Here is a 27136-nt window from a genome sequence, read left to right as displayed (position 1 = left end):
TGTGGATTGACTATGGCACTCTGCTATGCTCTAACTGAAGAATAAAACTGATGAATAAAATCTAATTGCTGCTGTTGTAGCTCAAACTGCTGTAGTTGCTGTTCAACCTGCTGTTGCTGTTGTAGCTGAAGCTGCCATTGTTGCTGTTTAAATTGATGTTGATGTTGTTACTGCTACTGCTACTGCTGTTCTAATAACTGAACCATCACTAGAAGCATAAGAGAACAAGGCCACACTGGCACCGCGGACCTCTCAGCAGCTACATTCTTTATAATTTGAACTATCACATTATTCATGAAGTCTTAAGGTATTTTATGTGTCGTGTACATCCAGCACACCAGATGGAGTAGAGTAATAATTTTGTCATGGCTGCTCTCCCAAAGGAATACAGGGGTATTATTATTATTATTATTATTATTATTATTATTATTATTCTGAATGTTGTTTTCTCAAAGGGCCTCGTTTCACCTTAGGTCTTTCAATGCCCTGTTTAATTTACCTTGCACTGTCAGTTTCATTTCGCTAGTGTATCCCTTCTAAATATTCCTTCAGCAGCATATATGAACATGAAAGTCATATCATTAATTGTAAGACAGCCTGGGATTCTGCTATAACAGAGCCTTGAAAATTGTCCTGGTAATGTCTGTCATTAACCAAGGCAAGATAAACCAAACAATGTTACATAGGAGATACACTCCTCGTTATGTCTTGCTGCAACACAACAGTTCACATTAGTGCATAGTTTGGTAACAGTGGAAAATAAAAAATAAGAGCGCATGTGCACAACCCCCCCCCCCCCCCCCCCCACACACACACACACAAAACATGCACCATAACTAGAGAGCTCCCAATTTTGAAAGTGTGTGTATCAGATAGCTCTACAGCTATGTGCCCTTTTGTGGATCATAACTACAACCTCTTGTTATGATATTGAACATATCAGCTTTACTATTACAGTAGATCATCTCAGTGGGGAAGAAGGCAACACACTGACCATTTACATGCTGAATATAATGCGTTTAAGATACATCTGGATAAATTTATCTTCTTCATCTTCATAGATGATAGTGGACTATATATTTTGAATTTAGGATACCTACTAGCTTTTCATAAACTACATTTAACGCAGAAAATCTCTGCCTTTATTAGTGAAGTCCTTGAAGGATTTTGCTCTTTTCTTGATTAATCAATGTTGTTTCTGTATTCCATGTTAGAGCATATGTGGAAATATTCTTTAAAGCAACATAACATGTCATGATTGATGCTGTTCACAGTTTACACAAATAAAGTAATGGATGCCAACACTGCTTCTCTTTACCTACAGTTGAGTGTGATATTCAACAGAAATACTGACAGTATTATGTGGCGAAGTGGACTGGTTATCTGTCCACTATGGCAGCACCATTATGTTTAAGCCCAAGAAGATGGGATGTGAGGTAGCAGTGGCGGACACTTCAGTATTGTTACAAGTTGAGTAATGGCATGCTCAACAAGTCTTTACATTCCAGTGAATGAAGAGCTCATTTAGGACAAGAACAGCAACAGAACATACAATATTTCTGTCCTTTGCTGCTCACAATGCTTCACAGGCAGAATCTGTAGAACTACCTTCACCCATGATGTCACTATTTTACACAATGGTGTCTGTTGATTCATCATCTAGTGTGTTAGTCGTTGATGGTAATGCTAACTCTGTGTGTCCGATTTTCTTATATTTTCAGTTTCTTTGTCCATAGCATTATCTTTCCTTTAGTAGTAATCACACATCCTTTTTTGGCCTTTCAAGTCTTATTATGTCAGAACAGCATCAGAAGCAAACTGTCTGTGTGGTTGAGAGGTTAGTGTTTTTGGCTAAAGCAGTGAAATTGATGAGCAAGCCACTGAATCAACATTATAAGGAGAGACTTGCAGTGCGCAGGGTAACTCACAACATTTATTTAATAGCAGCAAAAACATCAGCCATTATATTTTTAGGTTAGGAAATGAGATGCTTGGCAGGTCTAGATCATATGGCAGCATTAGGTAAGGAGCCTTTTTCCGTAATTTTGTCAGTGGAATAAAAAGGGGAAGGTGGTGCTCCTTATTAATGCCAGTTGTTCAGCTTTCCTTGTCTCTACTGTACATCTTTTTTATGTCCATTTCTACATAACAGTCCAAAGTGTTCTTGCTGCAGTTGTAGAGGAGAAGCGAGCATGAAATGAAAATCTGCATTCATAACAACGAAATATTACCTCGAACTGTTGTTTGATAATACTCTTTGAACAATTTATTCACAATGTAATGTGTATGATAAATAGTAAATCATTGGCCACATTAATTTTTATGCTTCATTTTTTCATAAAAAATCTGATGTACTATGCTCTTTTCGCAAGTATGTTCTTTCATCTGCATCAAATGACTTGTTCATTCTGGCACCTTTTAAAATTAAATCCCATGGATGAAAAAAAGTTTTTCTTTACTAGCCCAGCACCCTAGTTCTGTGTGACAAAAGCTATGAAGCTTTTTCAAAAATGGTGTTCCTTGTGTTTTCATAATATCACAACAATTGCTGTCTAATAATATATTTATCTATATCATCAGTGAAATATTTATTGTGTGCATTCTACATGTCCTGCTGTGGAGCAGATATTTGAATCCTACTTCACTCTGCATAGTGTTCCTCATTCAATAATTTGCACGCCGTTGACATTCTTAACTTTTGCTTGTCATCATTCGCTTGCACCTTCCATTGCTTTCTCTGTTGGCATTACCACACTTTTCCCATTCTCACTGTTAGTAAAACTAATGATGTTAACAGCAAGTTGTCACCACTTCCTGTGAAGGTATTTTCTATGGTCGCTTTTTCTGATCGCATTACTTGCTAGACAATGTGATGTAACATCATGCACTATTTTGAACTGCAGCTTGACTGTACCTGGCCATGTGATGCAAGTTAGCTCCTACTTCAGCCAGATTACCAGCTCACCTTGCCAAGTAGTAACTAAGTGTTACGAAAATAGAAATAAGGGATTTGTCTCTATTTATATAGAGAAAGCATTATTAGTATTTTGTATAGTATTTTACATGATCATCTTAAAGTGGACCTGCAGATACTGACATTAGAGATTTTTCTTTTATCACAATATCGTTCAAACAAATAGGATAAGATTTACTCTTAACCACTGGGTATTGAGCCATTACTTTCTCTCATTGGTATCGAACAGTGAATGCACTCACTAATAATCAACCAAACACAGATGCGTTTAATATTCTTCAGCAGACACTGCATGCACTGTCAACTAACATTAGTTTAAAAACTCGTCCCCTAAGAAGTTTATTGTAATCATCGCGTTAGTGAAAAGTAATGATTCTGCTGACTGTGATGGTGTCTTTGGCAGAGCATTAAATGCTGGTGCAGGACATATTTATCAACAGACTAAATATGCCATAGTTACAACCATGCATAAAACTGAACAAAAGCAAACCACCTCTAATTATAGATATATTTCATTACTTTCAGTCTTTTCAAAAGTTTTTGGGAAATTGGACTATGATCTAAAGGTTTGTCACAGTAAGTCAAATAATAAAGTTAGACATTGTGTATATGCCTTGCACCAGCTTAACTCACAACACACGAATTACTCAGACTGTATTCATCCATTATTTGAGAATGAGAGCACTGTGTGACTTCCAACAAATGCTACACATAATTTCAAGTCTTCTCAAAACTTTCTCTCACTATCATCCCCACTAAGTAATGAAAGGAAAAATGTTTATTCCTTACAACACTTTCACTGTTCATGCAGTCAGAATCCAGCATCAAACAAGACATTTTAATCTATTACTTCTTTACTACCGCTTTTCACAAGACATTTTGCTTGCAGTATCTCCACATTCCACTAAGTGTACCTCCAAATTTATATCATCGTATGGCACATAGTTGGAAATGGAAATACTTTAGGCCTTATAGTTACAAACATGCCTGACCTTGTAAACATTGTAGTATAAGAGACAAAGATTATTGATTATGATATCATCAAAGTGACAGTGTTTACTAAAGTTAATAAATCCAACAAGAAGGCTATGACAGTGTTTATGCTGGAAAGAGCAGATAAGCAGTTGGTAGCAAACTACTTAGACAATGGGTGGACATCCATTAGTTCCGACATGGTGGACATAGAGAATTATGGGCAAAGTTTGAAATGTTTGTAAAATGTGTTATGGAGAAGTCTGTGTTTACTAAATGATTTAATGGCAACAAAAGAAAAAAAAAAAAAAGAAAAAAAATTTTAGAAAATGCTGAGGAAGCAGAGATTATTGCATACCTGGTCCAAAAACAACACTGATATGTTGACAGGTAATAGTTAGTAGAAATTCCTGCATTTATAAAAACCATCAGTGCTCAAAGCATGCAAAAACTTCCATTGTCATACTTAGCAAAAGGTCCTCCTGAGTATCTGAGAAAATTCTGGTCCTACTTGTCAACAGTCTGACGTGGCAACAGAAGACAATAAAGAAAAAATGAAGTTTTAAAAGTTTGCACTCAAGAAATCATTCATGCAGGAGGATGTACAAACATGCCATCATTGGACTGTTGCACAGATTCTTGTATTGAGTAACAGGCGTTCCTGGTGTAGAGAAGCAACTGAAAGAGTTGAAAACAAATAAGTTGCCAGATCCAGATGGAATCTCAATTTGGATTTACTTAGCTTACATTTATTGTTCATATCTTGCCCAGTGCAAAGTCCCAAGCGACTGGAAAAAAGTTCGAGTGACTCTTGTTTAGTAGAAGGGCAAAAGAACAAGTTCGGAAAATTACTGACCAATATCCTTAAAATTAGTTTGCTGCAGAATTCTTGAACATATTCTAGGTTCAAATATAATAAATTTCCTTGAGACAGAAAAGCTTTTGTCAACAAATCAGCATAGATTTAGAAAACATTGCATGTGTGAAACTCAGCTTGCCCTTTTCTCATACCATAGGAGAAGGGAAAATGACAGATTCCATATTCCTAGATTTCCAGAAAGTGTTTCAAACTGTGCCCCACATCAGGCTGTTAGCAAAGGTTCAAGCATACAGAACAGTTTCCCAGATATGTGAGTGGCTCGAAGACTTCTTAAGTTACAGAACCTGGTATGTTGTCCTGGACAGTGAACATTCATCAGAAACAAGGATATTATCAGGAGTGCCCCAGTGATATGTGACAGGGCCACTCTTGTTCTCCATATACATAAATGATATGATGTATGGAGTAAGCAGGAATCTGTGATTGTTTGCTGATGATAATACGTAGTATATGGGAAAGTATCATTTTTGATTGGCTGTATAAGAATACAGGAGAACTTAGACAGAATTTCTGTTTGCTGTGCTGAATCTCAGCTTGCCCTAAGTGTAGAAAAATGTAAGTTAATGCAGATGGGTAGGAAAAATAATTCTATAATGTTCAAATACAATATTAGTGGTGTGCTGCTTGACACATTCATGTCAATCATGTATCTAGATGAAACATTGCAAAGCAATATGAAGCAGAATGAGCATGTAAGGACAGTAGTTGGGAATGTGAATGGTCAACTTCGGTTTATTTGGATAGTTTTAGGAAAGTGTAGGCAATCTACAAAGGAGACCACATACAGAACACTAGTGGGACCCATTCTTAAGTACTGCTTGAGTGTTTGGGATCCCCACCAGATCAGATTAAAGGAGACATTGAAGCATTACAGGGTTCAATCAACACATGAGTATCACACAGGGGCTTTGTGAACTGAAATGGAAATTCCTGGGGAGAAAAAAAGCATTCTTTTCATGAAACACTATTGACAGTATTTAGAGAACCAGCATTTGCAGCTGACTGCAGAGCGCTTCTACTGCTACCAACATACATTGTACATAAGGACCTCAAATACAAGATAAGAGAATTTATGGCTTGTTTGGTAATACACAGGCAGTCGTTTTTCCTTCTCTCCAATTGCAAGTGGAACAGGGAAAGAAATGACTTCTGGTGTTACAAGGTACCCTTACCCTGCACCATATGTTATGTGTGGAGTGTGTAATGTAGATACAGATATGACATCTTAAACATTGAGATATGTGAAAAACTAGCAAATTACCCACACTCTATTCATCCATTGTTTGATAATTAGAGCATTTAGCGATTTCCAGCAGACTTAAAAAGGTCTTGCGTCAGCATACAAAAAGAGTTGTCACATTTGGTTTACCAGTTTTGGTTTTGACTTATTCATTAATTTATGGGTGAATAGTGGAAAACTAATAAAATCAACATACTTAGAGTTTTGCTTCTTCAGCCATAAAGGTTTTACATAATTAAAACCAAATATTCAACATATTAACCCATTTGTAAAGTAATTAGACATCGTAAGCAGTATTGTACATGAGAATTTAGTTCTACATCTACATTTGCATCTACATCTACACCCATACTCCGCAAGACACCCGACGGTGTGTGGCAGAGGGTACCTTGAGTACCTCTACCAGTTCTCCCTTCTATTCCAGTCTTGTATTGTTCATGGAAATAAGGATTGCCGGTATGCTTCTGTGTGGGCTCTAATCTCTCTGATTTTATCCTCATGGTCTCTTCGCGAGATATACATAGGAAGGAGCAATATACTGCTTGACTCTTCAGTGAAGGTATTTTCTCGAAACTTTGACAAAAGCCCGTACCGAGCTACTGAGCGTCTCTCCTGCAGAGTCTTCCACTGGAGTTTATCTATCATCTCCGTAACGCTTTCGCGATTACTAAATGATCCTGTAACAAAGTGCGCTGCTCTCCGTTGGATCTTCTCTATCTCTTCTATCAACCCTATCCGGTACGGATCCCACACTGCTGAGCAGTATTCAAGCAGTGGGCGAACAAGCGTACTGTAACCTACTTCCTTTGTTTTCAGATTGCATTTCCTTAGGATTCTTCCAATGAATCTCAGTCTGGCATCTGCTTTACCAACGATCAACTTTATATGATCATTCCATTTTAAATCACTCCTAATGCGTACTCCTAGATAATTTATGGAATTAACTGCTTCCAGTTACTGACCTGCTATTTTGTAGCTAAATGATAAGGGATCTATCTTTTATGTATTCACAGCACATTACTCTTGTCTACATTGAGATTCAATTGCCATTCCCTGCACCATGCGTCAATTCACTGCAGATCCTCCTGCATTTCAGTACAATTTTCCATTGTTACAACCTCTCGATACATCACAGCATCATCTGCAAAAAGCCTCAGTGAACTTCCGATGTCATCCACAAGGTCATTAATGTGTATTGTGAATAGCAACGGTCCTACGACACTCCCCTGCGGCACACTTGAAATCACTCTTACTTCGGAAGACTTCTCTCCATTCAGAATGACATGCTGCGTTCTGTTATCTAGGAACTCTTCAATCCAATCACACAATTGGTCTGATAGTCCATATGCTTACTTTGTTCATTAAACGACTGTGAGGAACTGTATCGAATGCCTTGCGGAAGTCAAGAAACACGGCATCTACCTGTGAACCCGTGTCTATGGCCCTCTGAGTCTCGTGGACGAATAGCGCGAGCTGGGTTTCACACGACCGTCTTTTTCAAAACCCATGCTGATTCCTACAGAGTAGATTTCTGGTCTCCAGAAAAGTCACTATACTCGAACATAATATGTGTTCCAAAATTCTACAACTGATCGATGTAAGAGATATAGGTCTATAGTTCTGCACATCTGTTCGACGTCCCTTCTTGAAGACGGGGATGACTTGTGCCCTTTTCCAATCCTTTGGAATGCTACACTCTTCTAGAGACCTATGGTACACCACTGCAAGAAGGGGGGCAAGTTCCTTCGCGTGCTCTGTGTAAAAATGAACTGGTATCCCATCAGGTCCAGCGGCCTTTTCTCTTTTGAGCGATTTTAATTGTTTTTCTATCCCTCTGTCGTCTATTTCGATATCTACCATTTTGTCATCTGTGTGACAATCTAGAGAAGGAACTACAGTGCAGTCTTCCTCTGTGAAACAGCTTTGGAAAAAGTCATTTAGTATTTCGGCCTTTAGTCTGTCATCCTCTGTTTCAGTACCATTTTGGTCACAGAGTGTCTGGACATTTTGTTTTGATCCACCTTCCGCTTTGACATAAGACCAAAATTTCTTAGGATTTTCTGCCAAGTAAGTACACAGAACTTTACTTTCGAATTCATTGAACGCCTCTCGCATAGCCCTCCTCACACTACATTTCGCTTCGCGTAATTTTTGTTTGTCTGCAAGGCTTTGGCTATGTTTATGTTTGCTGTGAAGTTCCCTTTGCTTCCGCAGAAGTTTTCTAACTAGGTTGTTGTACCATGGTGGCTCTGTTCCATCTCTTACGATCTTGTGTGGCACATACTCATCTAACGCGTATTGTACGATCGTTTTGAACTTTGTCCACTGATCCTCAAAACTATCTGTATTTGAGACAAAATTTTTGTGTTGAGCCGTCAGGTACTCTGTAATCTGCTTTTTGTCACTTTTGCTAAACAGAAAAATCTTCCTACCTTTTTTAATATTTATATTTACGGCTGAAATCATCGATGCAGTAACCGCTTTATGATCGCTGATTCCCTGTTCTGCGTTAACTGTTTCAAATAGTTCGGGTCTGTTTGTCACCAGAAGGTCTAATATGTTATCTCCACGAGTCGGTTCTCTGTTTAACTGCTCAAGGTAGTTTTCAGATAAAGCACTTCTGGATTCTTTGTCCCTGCCACCCGTTATGAACGTTTGAGTTTCCCAGTCTATATCCGGCAAATTAAAATCTCCACCCAGAGCTATAACATGGTGGGGAAATCTACTCGAAATATTTTCCAAATTATCCTTCAGGTGCTCAGCCACAACAGCTGCTGAACCAGGGGGCCTATAGAGACATCCAATTACCATGTCTGAGCCTGCTTTAACCGTGACCTTCACCCAAATTATATCACATTTCAGATCTCCGTCAATTTCCTTCGATACTATTGCACTTCTTAACGCTATAAACACGCCTCCCCCTTCACTGTCCAACCTGTCTCTGTGGTATACATTCCAATCTGAGTTTAGGATTTCATTACTGTTTATGTCTGGTTTCAGCCAACTTTCTGTCCCTAGTACTATATGGGCATTGTGGCCATTTATTAATGAGAGCAGTTCTGGGACCTTTCTGTAAAGAATTGGTGGGGAGGGCTGTAATGTTATAGGATTTAAGATGTCTCTTTTACATGGATGGATTTTTAACTGCATGACAGAAAGAATAATGCCACATTGACAAAATTGTGTCACTGGAATGAAACTAACCTCACAAGAGGTAAAATAAAATGTGTGTCCCTAAGAGGACTGGTACACAGCTCACTCTTAATCTTAACCTATCAGAATGCTTTTCCAATGACTTCAAAGGATGGTTTGTATGCTAATCAAAGATCCAAACTCAGCATGGCCCAATGCATCTCATATGATAGCTGGTTCACAGCAAACAGTTTTAAGTTAATTTCATTCACATTCATATTATGTGGATTCAAAGAATCAGGAAAGATCTACTACCATCAAAAGTAGAAATCTATGTGTGTAAAATTCCTTAAAATCAGTACATAGGTAAACAAATCAAGGAGCTTAATTCAACGAAATTTGCTCTCACACATATCTAATATTGTGTTGACACAGGGACAAGTTTTTTGATCTTATTTCGTGTATTTTCTCTCCTTGTTAGCTTATGGAATTGTCTTCTGGGTTGATGCATCTGAAGTAGAAGTGAACAGTAAGAATATTGTGTAAAATGGACAACTGTACAATCTGAAGGTCTTGTAATTCTTACACCCACTTCCTAGTATGTTTATTCCTTAATTATGTTTTGCACTAACAGTAAAAATCAGTTTTACCTGAGCTGTGACTCATCAAAATACAAGATACAAAAATAATTTGCATGTAGAGTTTGGCTTCTTGTTTAGGGTTCAGAGTAGATTTGTCTGTTTCAGTGGAAAGTCATTCAAAAGCTTCCATCTAACATAAAACAAGAATTGAAAAACCCTACCAGATAATTAATCAATGAAAATAACCAACTTTTAAAATATAATGTAAGTGGCTAGATAAAAAAATCTACTCACCAAGCAGTGGCAGGAGAACACACATATAAAAGATATCATTCAGAGCCAGTGGCTCCTCCTTCTGACTGAAGGATTGAAGGGGAAGTAAGTGGAGTGAAGGAAAATGACTGGTGGGGTTTAAAAAAAGAGTTTGGAAAAGTCACCCCAGGTCGGGGGAACCTTACTGGATGGGATGAGACGGAAAGATTGATTGTTATTCTTCCTACACATTACCTGAATATCTAGACTTAAGGATGGGAAATTCTTCTTAGTTACATGGTAAGTAAGAGTGTTCTTTGTAAATCTGTATGTCAAGTAGTAATGTACTGTAAGCAGGACTATTTGAAAAAAAAAGAAAAAGTAATCAAGCAAATATTAAGCTATCAATAAGTGATAACAGCATCTATTTAATAAAAGTGCCAAAGCACTTCACTTGCAATGATGTGTGTTAGCAGAAAGCAAGTGCAAAAGAATAGGTGTATGTTAATTGTTGGTAGTTCAAACATACAGCAAATAATGGCACCCCTAAGGGAAATGGCGGCAAGAAATAGAAATGATCAGTTTTTGCACTCCATGTTTTCTTGGCGGTCTCTTTAAACACATTGCAGAGACGGTTCTGGCAGTCATTGAACGAAGAAAGTGCAACAAACTACTGTTTGTAGCACTCATAGAAATGAACAACGGCTTTTGTCTTGTATCAGAGGTCACTTGTCAGTCATTCACATGAATGCCAGAGGGGGTTAAGAAGACTACTCATGCTCACGCTGTTTCAACAAAGCTCACAATTTTCTGTATTGTTCCCTGAACTGGCTGGGGCTCTCTGATGTAAGACAAGTAGAAGGCTTGAACTGGAAACTCAAAAGATTTTGTGAAAAACTAGGCTGTGACTTCCAAGACTTGCATAGGATTGAGAAATGTTGGGTGCAATGCATATGAGAGACTGCTACTCAAGTGACTGACTGTGTAGAATGCACGCAAGGGAGTTTTACACTAGGTGACTACCAATTCAACCCAGATAGCTGTAGGAAATCTCGAAGTGTTATTGTAAGACTAAAAAAACAGCCTCCACAGATAAAATGATTAAAGTCGTACTTATCAGCTGCTGAAGCTTTCATGAAAAGCCTCAGAGTTTGAAGCCTTACTAAAAACAGTGGAACTCCTATAACATAAAGTGTAGGAAGCGGGCTAGAACTCAGATTTGACAACAGTGAGATTTTTGGGGTAAATCTAAGTGTGTATCAAAAGGATAGACTGTTGGGAAATGGAGATGGTGTATTTGTCCAGTAGACAATATACTCAAATCTACCAAGGCAGAAACTGAAACTGAATCTGATATTGCTTTTGCAATACTCAGCATCCAGGCTGGGCATTTTTTTTAAAGATCGACGCTGGATGCAACTGAGAACTTCAGGGCAAAACTAATTGCATTAGGATGTATTCATATGTTTGTCAGTCATACTGTCATTGCTGGAGGACTGGGCGAATTACAGTTTTCTAAGTGGTGGGTGGGACAAAATATCAAGCAAAACATTACTAAATTCATCCTCTGAAAACTACACATAGCACATAATTCACAAGCCCACTTATTATGCAAATACATTGGATCTGTTGGCAAAACACAGGCATTACTTCTGTGAGGATGTCCTCATTGAAAGGTATCAGTGACATTGAAGCAGCTGTAGCAACAATGATTGATAAAGTACAAAGATTAGCTAAAACAAGTATGAATATTTGTACATTCAGTAAGCTAGATAAAGAGACAGCCATCTCATATCTCAAAGAAGAACTTGAAACATTTAACTGTGAGCAGGAGTATGTAGAAGAACTGTGGCTCAAATTTAAAAGAATGGCTGATCATGTGCTGGATAGATATTTACAAGTAGAACAGTTCATAATGGGATGGACTGTCCCTGGTATACAGTCACTGTAAAGAAATTTCTAAAGAAGTGACTACTGCATAATAGGTGTAAAAGCAGACATGGTGCTACAGATAGAGAGACACTGAATCAAACATACTTGGTTGTCAAGAGGGCAATGCATGAGGTCTTGAACAACTGATCGTGCACTGGATAGATGTATCGAAAGCCAAAATATAATGACCACTGCTCACCATGAGACTGAATGCTGCCTGATGGCACTGCAGATGTGTGCTGCAGTAGGGAAAGTAGATAAGCAGAAAAGCGATGAATGGGGAATCATTCTAGCAACATTGCAGGCCACAAACGGGGAAATTTATGGACATCAGTGACTTTAACAAAGGGCTGATTGGTATGGCCTAGTGTTTAGGAATGAGCGTATCTGAAAAAGTAAAGCTGGTTGACTGCTCATCTGCTACTATCATGAGCATCTATAGAAAGTGGTTCAAAGCTGACAAAACAGTGAGTAGGTGATGTCACATGGGATGTCACCATGGAACACAGATGCTGGAGGCTGGTGCATTATGTAAAGCGGGATGGGCAGCAATCTGTGGCAGATCTGATAACAGAGTACATTGTCGCCACAGGCACAAGTGTTTTTGAGCACAACATTTGGCACGCATTTTTGAACTAGGGTCTTTGCAGCAGATGACTTCTATGTGTTGCTACTTTCATCTAAAGACATTGTCAGTTATGATTGCAGTGGGCATGGAATCACTGAGATTGAACCATGGATCAAGGGAAATGTGTCACCTGGTTGGATGAATCGTGGTTCTCTTACAAGTTGATGGTCATATCCAGATATGCTATCATCCAGGGCAATAGCTGCTAGAAACATGTACCACCCCATGGGTGCAGAGTGATGGGGGCAATATTATGGGGGACATTCAGCTGGGCTTCCATAGGATCTGTATTAGTAATCAAGGAATTATGACAGATGTTGTGCAGGGGCAGTTGAATTTAGTGAAACTAAATTTCAAATTGTTGTTTTTTATAGGTCCCCTAACTCTGACTTCAGAGCATTTCTGCTCAAGCTGGAGAGGGTTCTTGATTCACTTTGTAGGAAGTACCACAAATTAGTTGTATGTGGTGACTTCAATATAAATTTTGTATATGATGGTGCAAGAAAAAGGATGTTGCTAGATCTCATAAATTCATATGATCTGATGCAGATTGTGTTTTTTCCAACGAGGGTGCAGGGGAACAGTAGCGCAGCCATAGACAATATTTTTATTCATTGTTCATTACTGGATAGGCATTCTGTTAGTAAAAGGGTGAATGGTCTTTCAGACCATAGTGCACAAATTTTAACACTAAAATGCTTTAGTACTGAAACAAATGTCACATTTAATCACAAACTATGTAGGAAAGTTAATCCAACAGCAATAGAGAGTTTTCTAAACCTTGTCAAGGGACAAGTGTGGCAGAATGTTTATAGTGCCGATAACATAGGTGACAAATATAATGCTTTCCTCAACATATTTCTCATACTCTTTGAGAGTTGCTTTCCATTAGAACATTCTAAATGGTGTACTAGCAGTAATAGGCAGCCCAGGTGGCTAACTAGTGGGATAAGGATATCTTGTAGAGCATAGTAGGAATTATATCAAAATGTTAGAAGTAGTCACAATCAAGGTACAGTTGCCCATTACATCAATATCGTAAGGTGCTTAAAAATGTTATTAGGAAGGCAAAGAGTATGTGGTATGCAAATAGAGTAGCTAATTCACAGGATAAAATTAAAGCCATATGATCAGCTGTGAAGGAAGCGTCTGGTCAGCAGCACAAGGTCGACAATATAAAGTCAGATCGCAGTAAAAATATTTCTGTTACTGATCAATCAGAAATATGTACAGTATATAACAATCATTTTATGAGCATTGCTGGTGAATTAAATAAAAATTTGGCTTCTACAGGGAATCATATGACTTTCTTGGCAAATGCCTTTCCGAGATTGATGTCTGAAATACTCCTCAGTGATACAGACAAAGGGGAGATTGAGTCAATAATTAAATCACTGAATACTAAGGACTCTCATGGTTATGATGGAGTGCCTAGCAGAATATTACAGTACTGTGCTGCACATGTTAACCTGTATTTAGCCATATTTGTAATTTTTCTTTTAGGAATGGTCAGTTCCCTGAACGATCAAAGTACTTAGTAGTAAAGCCACTATAAAAAAGGGGGATAGGGATAATGTAGATAATTTTAGACCTATTTCTATGCCATCAGTGTTTGCAAAAGTTATTGAAAAGGCTGTGTATGTAAGGATAATTGATCATTTTATATCACACGATTTTGCTATCAGATGTACAGTTTGGCTTTAGAAGTCGTTTAACAACTGAAAGTGCTATAATCTCTTTCCTCTGTGAGGATCTGGATGGTTTAAACAAAATGTTTCGAATGCTTGGCATATTTTTTGATTTAACTAAGGCATTTGATTGTGTTGATCACAAAATATTGCTCCAGAAGTTGGACCATTACAGAATACAGGGAGTAGCTCACAGTTGGTTCACCTCTTACTTTAGCAACAAACAGCAAAAGGTCATTATTCACAATGTTGAGAATGGCTGTGATGTGGGGTCTGAGTGGGGTATGGTCAAGTGTGGGGTGCCCCCAGGGAATCAGTATTGGGGCCACTCCTGTTCCTTATTTATATATATGATACGCCCTCTACTATTACGGGTAACTCTTAAAATATTGTTTGCTGATGACATTAGCTTGGTAGTACAGGATGTTGTGTGCAACATTGGCTCGGTTTCAAATAGTGGAGTTCATGGCTTGTAGACAATAAACTAACACTAAATCACAGTAACACTAGGTTTTTACAGTTTCTAACACACAATTCAACAAAACCTGACAATTTAATTTCACAGAATGGGCATATGATTAGTGAAACTGAACAGTTCAAATTTCTAGGTGTTCAGATAGATAGTAAGCTCTCGTGGAAAATCCACGTTCAGGATCTTGTTAGAGACTTAATACTGCCGTTTTTACTACTTGAATGATATCTGAAGTGAGTGATCATTTGACATGAAAATTAGTCTACTTTGCTTATTTTTAATCACTTATATCATTTGGTATTATATTTTGGGGTAACTCTTCCCATTCTAAAAGGATATTTTTGACTCAGAAACGGGCGGTTCAGGCAATAAGTGGTGTAAGTTCACGAACCTCTTGTCGACCCCTGTTCACGAGTCTGGGTGTTTTGACATTGGCCTCTCAATATATATGTATATTCCTTACTGTCATTTCTTGTTAACAATATTAGCATATTCCCAAGAATAAGCAGCTTTCACTCAGTTAATACTCGGCAGAAATCAAACCTGCATTTGGATCAGACTTCCTTAACCCTTGTGCAGAAAGGTGTGCAGTATACTGCTGCATCCATTTTCAATAAGCTACCACTTGAATTCAAAAATCTTAGCAGTAATCCACATGCCTTCAAATCAAAACTGAAGAGTTTTCTCACGGGTCACTCCTTCTATCCTGTCAAGGAGTTCCTTGAAAAATTAAGCTGATTCTTGTTGCATTGTTGATTGTGTTAACTTAAACTTATGGACTGACTTTTTTCGGTTTCATAAACATTTATTTTTATCTGTTATTGCTTTTATGTTGTAATTTCATATACTGACACGTTCCATGACCTTGGAGATTTGCTCCTCAATTTGGTCCTATGGAACTTGACATGTAAATAAATAAACAAATAAATGTTAACTACATTAATATTATTATGGACCACATGCATGCCTACATGTTTGACATCTTCCTTGATGATGATGGCATGTTACAGAAGGATAACTGTCTTTCTACAATGCCAGAAACAAGCTAAAGTGATTTGAGGAGTGTGAGAGTAACTAACATTGATGTCTTGGCTATCAAATTCACCTCTAATGGAACACATCTGGGACACTATCAGACTCTGTTCTACATCTGACAAACCACCTGCCTGTAATTTATGGGAGTTGTATCACCTGTGCTTAGACATCTGGTGCCATATACCTCTGTAAACCTACTAGGGACCTGTCTAATTCCTACCATGCAGAATCACTGTTGTATTGCATTGCAAGGGTGACACACAAAGGGAGTGAGAGAGGAGGATAGGGAGGAGGTGATACCACATATGGGTTGGAAACTGTTGGGTGGAGGATGTGGGGACAGTATGTTACCTTAGGTTGAGGATGGGATAATTTCATGAGAAGAGAATGTGTTATAGGAATAACTTCCATCTGCACAGTTCAGAAAAGCTGTTGGTGGAGGAGAGCAATGGACAACCATATGGCACCTTCCTGTACCAGCCTGTTTATGGGTAGGAGTCCTTCCAAGCCTCCAAAAACTTCAAACCCCTAGAGTGATTCAGGTTCATAGATGATATCTTCATAATCTGGACACAGGGCCAAAACACCCTATCTTCTTTTCTTCACAAACTCAACACATTCTCTCCCATCCACTTCACCTGGTCCTCGTTGACCCAACATGCTATCTTCCTGGACATTGACCTCCTCCTCTCTGAATGGGTCCATCCACACCCTGTCCACATTAAACCCAAAAGCCACCAATAATACCTGCATTCCACACCAAAAAATCCCTCCTACACAGCCTGGCCACCTGGGGACGATATATCTGCAGTGACAAGAACTCACTTAGTCACTATGCTGAGGGTCTCATGAAGGCCTTCACAGTCAGGCACTATCCCCCACACCTAGTCCACAAACAGAGTCCTCATACAATTTCCCATCACATCCCCAATGCTCCCATCAGCCCCAAGAAACACCCACAAAGGAGTGCCCCCTTCATCACCTAATACCACCACAGATTGGAACAACTGAACCACATCCTTTTCTGGGGCTTTGATTGCCTACAATCATTCCCTGAAAAAAGGGACATCCTACCCAAAATCTTCCCCACCTCATCTAAAGTGGTGTTCTGTTGCCCACCCAACTTCCACAACATCCTAGTCCATACCTATGCCACTCCCAATCCCAACCCCTTGCCATAAGGATCATATTCCTGTGCAAGACACAGGTGCCAAACCTGCCCTATCCACCCACCCAGCAATTCCTATTCCATTACTGTCTCAGGCTGATGCTACCCCACCAGAGACTGGGCCACCTGTGAAAGCAGCCATGTCATATTCCAGTTCTGCTGCAATCATTGCATAAAGCAGTCATTGCACAGCTTTTTATATGGGTGTTACTACTAACCAGCTGTATACCAGGATGAATGGCCACTGCCGAACTGTGACCAAGAGTGAAGTAGACCAACCTGTGGCATGACATTCAGCTGGATATAACGTGGTTGATTTCAGTGGCTTTTTCACTGCCCAAGCCATCTGGGTCCTCCCCTTCACCACCAGTTTTTCTGAACTGCTCAGATGGGAGCTATCATTGCTACACATACTCCAATCCCACACTTAGCCCAGGCTCAACCTACCATAACATACTATCCCCACACCCACCCAATAGTTTGCAACCCCTCTGTTGTATCATCTCCTCCCTATTCTCATCTCCCATCCTCTTTGTGTGTCACCCTTGCCAATGTATCTGTCCATCTTTCTCCACTCCTCTCCTTTTTCACTTCATTCCGCTCTCCCATCCCAGCCTCCCAACACTGTGCCCATTGGCAGTCTAGTCCCTGTACACTCCACCAGACAGTGCTCTTCTCCCCTGCCCCTCCCCCCATGCCCATATGCTGATATTCCTTCCCCTTCCCCACCCTCTCCAAATTGCTGCTTCCATTCCATGTGACAGTTGCATTCTGGTCCAAGCTGCTGGAGATGGTGGTCAGGTGTGTGTGAGATGTGCTCGCTTGTGTGAATGAATGTGTATGTGTTTCTTTCTTTTTTATGCAGGCTGCGCCTGAAAGCCATTGTATAAGTGCTTATTAATTGTGCCTGCCCACAACTTAATATGTTATCTTCACAGTACGTAGCAATCTATCTTTTCCTTACATTGTTGATATTCCAACCTGGAGTTTACATTTTTGAAAACCCAAGAAATTCTGTTTACATATAAAGGCTGTCAGTGGCACCAACGTTAATGTTCAGACACTCATAGTTGGCACAGGAGTAGAAATTGAGAGTAGCAAACTAAAAGTGCCAGTAGCAAACTAAAAGTGCCTAACTCCAATTTCATATAAAAACAAAGATGAGGTGACTTACCGAACGAAAGCGCTGGCAGGTCGATAGACACACAAACAAACACAAACATACACACAAAATTCAAGCTTTCGCAACAAACTGTTGCCTCATCAGGAAAGAGGGAAGGAGAGGGGAAGACGAAAGGAAGTGGGTTTTAAGGGAGAGGGTAAGGAGTCATTCCAATCCCGGGAGCGGAAAGACTTACCTTAGGGGGAAAAAAGGACAGTTATACACTCGCACACACGCACATATCCATCCACACATACAGACACAAGCAGACATCAGGAATGTCAATGAAATTGTGTGTGCCAGTCAAAGACTGTCTGAGAGATTGCAGAAGAAGCTTGAATTTTGTGTGTATGTTTGTGTTTGTTTGTGTGTCTATCAACCTGCCAGCGCTTTTGTTCGGTAAGTCACCTCATCTTTGTTTATATATATATATAATTTTTCCCACGTGGAATGTTTTCTTCTATTATATTAACTCCAATTTCAAATGTTCCTTTACTGAGAGATACAAGGTACTCCCCAGTTTATAAAGTCTGTTCAAAAAATTCTGAAACATCTGTAATTTTGTGTCAATGGTGTGTTGAAGAAAAAATTGGTTGGCATTCCTGCGCACACCTGTGTTTAATATGCAACTGCCGGAAGGTTCATTATTGTATGTCTGTTGGTTATTGTTAAGTGTTGTATTGAGAAGAATGTTATGTCACACAGTTTGAATTTCAAGATGTCAGTGTTAGAGGAGCAATGTGTTTGCATTAAATTTTGCATTAAACACAAGAAAACCTCTATAGAGACATACCAAATGATACAGGAAGCCTACAGTGTTAAGCCGTGCATAGTGTTATGAATGGTTCACATGGTTTAAAAATGGCTGGAAAGAAGTTCGAGATGGTACTCGTTCGGGACACCCTATGACGTCTACCAACGACACTCATGTCAGGAATGTCAATGAAATTGTGTGTGCCAGTCAAAGACTGTCTGAGAGATTGCAGAAGAATTAACATTTCAGTTGGCCTACGGCTCATGAGTCAAGACCAGAAAGACCTTTGCCTCGCAATCTGTGAAGAGCTTTTGCATCACACAAAAGAGAATGAGATGCTTCTTAAGAGAATCATAACTGGTGATGAGACATGGGTTTATGGTTGCGATGTCGAGATCAAGGTTCAGTCTTCTCAGTGGTTCCGGAAAAGTTCTCCAAGACCAAAAAATGCTCGTCAGGTCAGGTCAAATGTCAAAGTCATGCTGATAATTTTGTTTGACTCTGAAGGATTAGTTCATCATCAGTTCATGCCGCAAGGACGAACTGTTAATTGATGGTACTGTCGGGATGTGTGGCAATGCCTGCAAGAAAATGTGATAAGGAAAACAGCCTGAAATGTGGTGAGACAATTGATGGCTCTTGCATCACGATAATGCGCCCGCACATTCAACACTGTTGGTGTGTGACTGTTGTACAAGAAACTAAATCACTGTGCTACCTCATCCTCCATACTTTCCAGGATCATATGGCTATATTATCAATGGGTCACAAATCAAATCTTCAAACTTGTACAAAAACCTGGGTGTATCAATTTATAAGGGGGTAGAAAGTTAGTTATTTGCATGTTCGTGGATAATAATTGCAACAAATTGCTATGATGCAAAATGAGGCAATTTAACAATTGTAATTCACTTTTTCAGTGGAAAATATAACAACTTACTGCTGATTAACAACTTCCCTTTCATTTCATGGAGTATCTATCTTCCTTTGTTAAATGTGACTCCCTCACACCATAGCATTACACATGCAGAAATTCTTCTATGGAGTAGGAGCTGTCAAGCAAATATGATTTCAGTTTGTTTATGAAGTTAATTGCTACGGTCGCAGGTTCGAATCCTGCCTCGGGCATGGATGTGTGTGATGTCCTTAGGTTAGTTAGGTTTAAGTAGTTCTAAGTTCTAGGGGACTGATGACCTTAGAAGTTAAGTCCCATAGTGCTCAGAGCCATTTTTATGAAGTTAATTCTATTATCTGTAAAATTTTTACATTACTAGGTATGTGGTCAAAGATTGTAATGGCTGAATATCTCACTCCTTTCTGTGCTACACTAAAGCTGAGTGATGGATAGTGTAAAACGTTTCTCCTTTTGTATTTATGAGTGTTACTGTTGGTTTCAAGCTGTGATTGCCCATTGACAAATAAATTCAAATGGGACAAAGTGCATTGAGAAGGTGTTGTTCGAGTGCCCAATATTTTAAATAGCTGTGTACAAGTGGAATGGATTTAGGTTGCAGTAGTTATTCATAGACGATGAGGCTTGCACTGGGTAGACTAGTGTGTTAAGCTGCATCAAACCAGTTTTTGGACTGATGAACACAACAAAAACAAGACAATAGTAAATGAAAGTAGGAAAATTCAACTTTTTTGACAATTTTGTCTCCAAAATCTGATATTATCCATAGTATAAAAGGTAAATTTAGAAAAATTGAGAAGATCCATAACATGTGACTTCCAGTTCATACTCTTGTTAGTATAAACATCTAAGGCATCAGAATATTCTGTTTCGTTTATTGATTACCTCTCATGCGTTATTTCTAATTGTATGATCAAGGCTTGTGCAGTACTGTATCGCAAGTGGAATGTTTAATCTAAATTCAGTAACAGTCCCTCCACAAAGAAGCAGTTATTAATTTTCAAAAAAAATATTATTTACATTTTCAAGTGTTGAAATCACTCCAATATCAACAAAGAGAATTATTTCTGCTTGTTGGATATATGATGTAGATCATGTATATGTGGCAAGAACAAGAGTGTACTGAATATTGATCATGTGGTACACCAGTAGTGATTATCTCTCCATTTTCAAGATGCTGTTTCACTATGTTTCTTAATACAGCACATTGTGTCCTGTAATTTAGATATGATAAAGCCAGTTACAAGCAAGATCTGTGAAACAACAGTATTTGAGGTTCTCTGTGAGAATGCTGCAAAGTATAATGAAATGCTTTTGGCAAGTCACAAAAAACACCACCGGGCAATATTTTGTGACTTAAATTTTGTATTATTTTATTTGTGAATACAAAAATAGCATGTTCTGTGGAGGGACACTTTTAAAATACGAACTGAGACTGCTTAAGTATCTAATTTCAAGAGAGGTGTGTTACAGTTCTTGCATACACATTCTTTTCCAGTGCCGTTGAGAAGGAGGTAAGCATTGAGCCTTGTCAGTAATTATTAATCTCTCACTTATTAGCTTTCTTGTAAAGTGTTCTGTCAGTAGCATCTTTCAGTCCATCTGGAAATGTTCCCTTTGATAGTGATTTACTGTGTATTTCACTCAGTGCCTTCAATATATGTCAAGGACAGGATTTTAGTATTTTATGTGAGATATTACCAGCTGTGTGAGAATGTTTGGTTTTGAGAGAGTTCATTAAATTCTTAATTTCTTTGGCAGAGCATGTAGTAATTGTGGTTTGCCTGTGTGCATGTGGCATTGCTTCTTACATATACTCTATTGCTTCATCCTTTGAAATGTTCACGCCAATCTTCTGAGCTACTTCATAGAAGTGATTATTAAATACATCGGCGATCTGACTGCTATCATATATTATTTGGGTGTTTTCTGTAATAACACAGCATTCACAGCCCTTATGTGATTTCCTGGTTTTTCTTTTAACTGTTGCCTAAACAGATATAATTTTTTATCCTCTGAAGTCATCTGACCTCCACCGATTCCTTCACACCCAGAAAAGTGACAAGTTATATTGTGTGTAGAGTACGTCCTTACCAATAACCAAATCTCCTTCAAGGGGAGGTTATTCAAACAAATCAATGGCACAGCCATGAGCCTTCACACGACACCCTCAGAGGCCTACCTCTGTATGGCCTATCTAGAGCAAAACTTCCCATCCATCTGAGATTAGAAACATCTTGTCTGGTTCAAACACAATGATGTCTTAATGAGCTGGACCCAGAGCCAAGATTCTCTGTTCTCTCTTTGCAGCATCACACCCTTCTCTCCTATCCGCTTCACCTGGTCACATTCAGCACAGCACGTCACGTCACCTACCTAAATGCTGATCTCCACCACTCAGATAGCTCCATCAAAACCTCTGTCCACAAAAAACCCACCAACCATCAGCAGAATTTCCATTCCTGTACAGTCTGTCCACATGTGGATGGCATATATACAGCGATGAACATTCCATTGCCCAGTATGTTGAAGGTCTTATGCAAGGCTTTTACAGACAGGCACTACTCTTGAAACCTAATCCACAAACAGATCTTCCATGCCATATCCACAGATGGCCCAAATATTACAAACACCCCCATGAACCACCTCAAAGGACTGACACTCCCCCCACCCAACCAACTTAAATAAGCCCTTATCTACAGCTTCGATAATCTATCATCAAGTCTGAAAGTGAGGAATATTCATCCTGTCTCTCCCAAAATGGTTTCTTGCCACATGAGCAACCTGCTAAACATCCTGGTCCACCATTGTGCTACACATACTCCCAATTTACTGCCACATGCGTCAAACACTGTGGAAGTTTGAGATGCAGGATCTATATAAGACACACATCCAGTACATCCTATTCCAGTTCTGTCATAGGCATATCATGCCTTATGAGAGACAGAACCACCTGTGAAAACTGCCATTCATATACTAACTCTGCTGTAACCTGTGTGCAGTCTTTTATGTGGGCATGACCACTAACCAGCTGTTAACCTGAATGAATGCCTCGCACCAAAGTGTGGCAAAAAGTCTGAATTATGTAGATGGGAATTTTCCTTACAACATGTTTTGATTCCACAGCCATCCTGAGCTCAGTCATTCCCTTACAACATGTTTTGATTCCACAGCCATCCTGAGCTCAGTCTTCACTAGCTCTTGTCCCACACCCACACCCACCTCCACCTCTGTCCCCCTGCCTTCCATTTCATCTCATTAATCTGCACTCAAAATTTTGGCTTTGTACTCTCAATTTTCCTTTGTTCTGTCTCCCTTTTCTTCTGCCAGTAGACTCCTCCATTTCATCATGTATCACACGCAACTTCTCTTGTCTGCACCAGGGCAAGTGCACTATGCCACATTCCTATCCCATTCAATTTTTTTTCTCTCCCTCCTAGCCATCAGCCTTCCTTCCATCTCTCCTGCCCTCTCCACCTGACACCTGTCCTCTCACTAGTCAAACTCCAGTGCTTGAACAATGTAGCCAACAAATACTATGTAGGTGTGTTTGTCTGTGAGTGTTTTGTATTGAATAGCTCTGAATGATCATTGTTCAGCAACTTAATAAATTTTTGATCTTTGCTTATGTGCCTATTGACTGCTCAGTACCTCCATTCCTTTCATTAGATCTATTCCACCCATGACTTTCCAGTATTGCATTTCCTACTATTGGCATGAATAGAAATTGCATCTCCTGAAGGTAAGTGCTGGCTGATCATTCAAACAATTTTCACAGTTGAATTTTCCATTTGATACAGTAAAAGATGTATGTACATTTGGTTGTGTTGTTATAAGTTAGACACTTGAATCATAGTTTTATTTGGTTTGGTCTACCTTAAAGTTTAATGTATGAATTCTTTCTTTCTCTCTTTTTATATATATATATAGGATCTGGGATTGCTGGATGTTGCTGGCAGCATAACATACATTTTTAAAACATCAACAGTGGTTGACTGAAGTGTGATGTTGTACAGTTAAGCATATTCTTTTGTTGATTTAAGATTGTATATAATTTCAAACAGACAGTTTTGTAAAAAAGATAATATTTTCTGTAACTGGTTGATTATATTAGATACATGTAAATACAAACAAAATAAAAAAAATGGTTGCATAATATTATATATTTATTTACATAGTGTAAAATACAAATCATATGGAAATCATCTTACAGTATTAGGTGAGAATCAAACAACTGCATAGATATATCATGTACATGTAAATATTGCGACATATAAAACAAAATGTGATGGTCTGTTATAATCTTTTTGTATACAAATAATTATACATAGAATCAACTAAATGTTATCCCACTATAATAGCTGTAAATGTAAACTAAATTTATAGTCTGTTTTTACTGTTCTGTTATGCAGCTTGATAAAATTTTGTGTCTGCTAATGTTTTGACACAATTTTTTTGACTTGGAGCATGTTATATACTGTGTGATTATAAGACTACCCATTACATTTGTATCATTAATGAGAATACTATGTAGGCTGCAGCACAATTTTTCCATTTTTACAACAATATTCAAAGTTTTTTTCAGCATGATAACTAATTTGCATTAGAAAGGTGTTATTTTTGTACAGGCATGTGTTTTGTTTGCATCATGGTAATTGTGTTGTTTTGTTTGCAATGATCAGGTAGTCCTGTTGCTAATGCAAGACAAATTAATGAATATATTCTGTAAACAGCATGCTATGAAAGGAAGTGATTTGATCATAAGATGATGAGATACTAATTCATCAAAATAAAAATAGTATTAATAATAAAATGAAAGGTAGGGAGACAACAGACTTAAATGATGTTACATTGCACATTAATTGAACTTTCTACACACACCACATTTGAAATGGTTATAACAAGCGGACCCTTTCACAGTGACCCGTGTTGTGTTATGTAATATCAGAGTGATGTAAGTGTGCATAGCTCTTATTTTAAAAAAAGAGGTCACAAGCTGCTCATTTAATGAATACCCTAGCCACGACACGATACATTATCAGAGTGATGTAAGGCAAGACTGCAACAAGGCACTTATTTAGTCCTATTTTTATGTTAACAGCATGATCATTGTTATAGCTGGAGGATAATATTTATATGTGATGCATTGTCAGAGTGATGTAACAGAATTGAGTACCAAGACAGCTCTAGCCATGTGATCAACAGAAAATACTATTTAGAGCTTATTTCGAGATTGCATAAATTTGATTATCGCATTAACACAATCTTCAGATGCTATTCGCTCCTCTAGCTGCTGACTTTCAAGTTCATTTGCTCTGTGCAAAGCATCTTGATCCCATTTCCGCATGAGTTTCTTATTTGCCATTAGTGACTGTAAAAAAAGAATTAAACAGTCCTGCAAACTTAGTTCACAGCATATAAAATAAAATATAAATATTGTATTCGTTGAATATCTCACATTTTCAAATGTGGGAAAGATAATAAAATGAGCAAGACCCACACAAACATTAAAACTAATTCTTGGCATATGATTTTGTGTCTGTGGAGGAAAATGACAATGTGGACTGTGAAACATTGTCCAGAAAATGAGATCCCAAAGTTTTCATAGTGTATGAACCTATTATAATTTATATTTTTCTTTGTATTTATTTCAAGGAATGAGAAGGGAATTGAACCAACTGCTGGTTGCTTTTAAACAACCGCATTTGACTTGTGACACAGGATAAGTTGTGATTATTATTGCAGCATGAAGGAAAGCTAGAGCACGGAGAAGATAAAATTCAGGCATACATACAGATGTATTAAGATATATCACATCATCAGCAAGAACTTGAACATTTAAGTTCCTGAGCTTGTTCAGAAACAAACATGAATTTCCCAGTATTTTATCAATAAACTAAAGCCTACCATTACTTTACCTACAACTGAACCTTTGTGATCATTGCAGTTCATTATTCCCACACACTTGTACTGCCAGGTATTTGTATGACACAACGGATGCCAGTTGTAACTCATTATTCCTGTAATCAAAGGCTGCCACATTTTTACATTTCATGAGTTGCACAACATAACATTTATCTACACTGTGGGCTGATTGCCAATTACTGTTCCAGACTGGTATTTTGTCAAGACATGACTGGACATTTTAGTGTTGTTTATATCAGCTTTTGTCTTCTACAATAGCCTGAAACTGTGAACAATACTGTTGTATCATGAATAGTAATGGCTCTATCACACTTCCATAGAGGCACATACAAAATTACTTATATGTAAGATAACACGATGCATTCTAGCTGCCAAGAAGTTTGAATTAATTTACAAACCTGGTTAAATATCCTTTTTCTTAATGAACGTGCAGTGTAGTATGGAATGAAAAACTTTTAAAAAAGTCTAGCAACACTGAATTCATCTGGTTCATTATTTCCCAGGCTCATAACATATCGTGCATGAAATAGTGCTTTCTCATTAATAAACTTCATGTGTATCATAGTATGCAGTAGTAAATAAAAGTAATGAAAGGCATGAAGGTAACCACTCACCCTAGAGTTGAGGTGTTGAGTAGTTAACAGGCACATAAATGAGGCTGAAAATGTTGTTGAGCTTTTGAACAATTGTTGTGGTATGTCAATGCCATCTGTGTAAGCAGTAATGTCAAATACCAACACTGTTGTAACATCTGCACAGCCTTTTATCTGAGCTTGACAAGTGGTCAATATCTACCAGAATGAATAGCTACTGACAAATTGTGGCCAAGTGTTGATCATTACACACATGAGACTTGTCCAGACCAAACATTTTGTGGCCCCAAATTTCTCTTGTCATCAGTCTCCATGAACCCCTATCTCATACCCGCCTCCGCCCATATCCCCATCCCCATTTTCTCTCATCAGTCTACACTAACTCTCTTATCTATATCCTTGTTTCTTACTGAACTTGCACCTCAGCTTCATCATTTGCTTCACCCAACTTTCCTTGACTGTGCCACAGTGAACTCACCCATGGCACATTCCACCTCTATCCCTGACCCCATGCCTCCCCATATTACTCCATTAATGACAATGATTTTACAATAGCCAGTGATCACAGTTGTGCTAGCAGACGAAGAACTACAGGACAATTGTAATGGGAATGTTTTTGTTTCTCCACAAAAATACTTAAACTGATAAGCCAAAACATTATGACCACTGCCCACTGCGATGCCGCCTCGTGACGTTGTGGGCACATGATGTGGTAACAAAAGTATGTAAGCAGAGCAGACACAGCCAGTGGATCACCCTAGCAAAGATATGGGCTGCAAATGGGGAAATCTATTGAGACAAGTGACTTTGACAAAGGAGAGATTATTATTACACA

The 27136-nt window shown here is 38.5% G+C and overlaps 2 protein-coding genes across 6 annotated transcripts in view; one reads left to right on the top strand and one right to left on the bottom strand.

Annotated features, from left to right (window-relative positions):
* The window catches only part of LOC124605663 (DNA repair and recombination protein RAD54B-like), a 336958-nt gene extending 313067 nt beyond the window's left edge, over positions 1–23891 (top strand). For all 4 annotated transcript variants that reach the window (XM_047137502.1, XM_047137503.1, XM_047137501.1 and 1 more), the window contains one exon: positions 23714–23891. In XM_047137502.1, the coding sequence (XP_046993458.1) occupies positions 23714–23782 (69 nt within the window). In that variant the 3' untranslated portion in view covers positions 23783–23891. The remainder of the gene's footprint in view (positions 1–23713) is intronic.
* Positions 23892–23931: 40 nt separating this feature from the next.
* The window catches only part of LOC124605665 (enoyl-CoA delta isomerase 2-like), a 114001-nt gene continuing 110796 nt past the window's right edge, over positions 23932–27136 (bottom strand). For both annotated transcript variants that reach the window (XM_047137506.1, XM_047137505.1), the window contains exon 7: positions 23932–25154. In XM_047137506.1, coding sequence (XP_046993462.1) covers positions 24999–25154 — 156 coding nt within the window. In that variant the 3' untranslated portion in view covers positions 23932–24998. The remainder of the gene's footprint in view (positions 25155–27136) is intronic.

The sequence above is a fragment of the Schistocerca americana genome, chromosome 3 (genome assembly GCF_021461395.2).
Source record: "Schistocerca americana isolate TAMUIC-IGC-003095 chromosome 3, iqSchAmer2.1, whole genome shotgun sequence".
Classification (NCBI taxonomy): domain Eukaryota; kingdom Metazoa; phylum Arthropoda; class Insecta; order Orthoptera; family Acrididae; genus Schistocerca; species Schistocerca americana.
The sequence above is the reverse complement of the archived record's forward strand: the minus strand, read 5'-3'. Positions and strand labels throughout refer to the sequence as shown.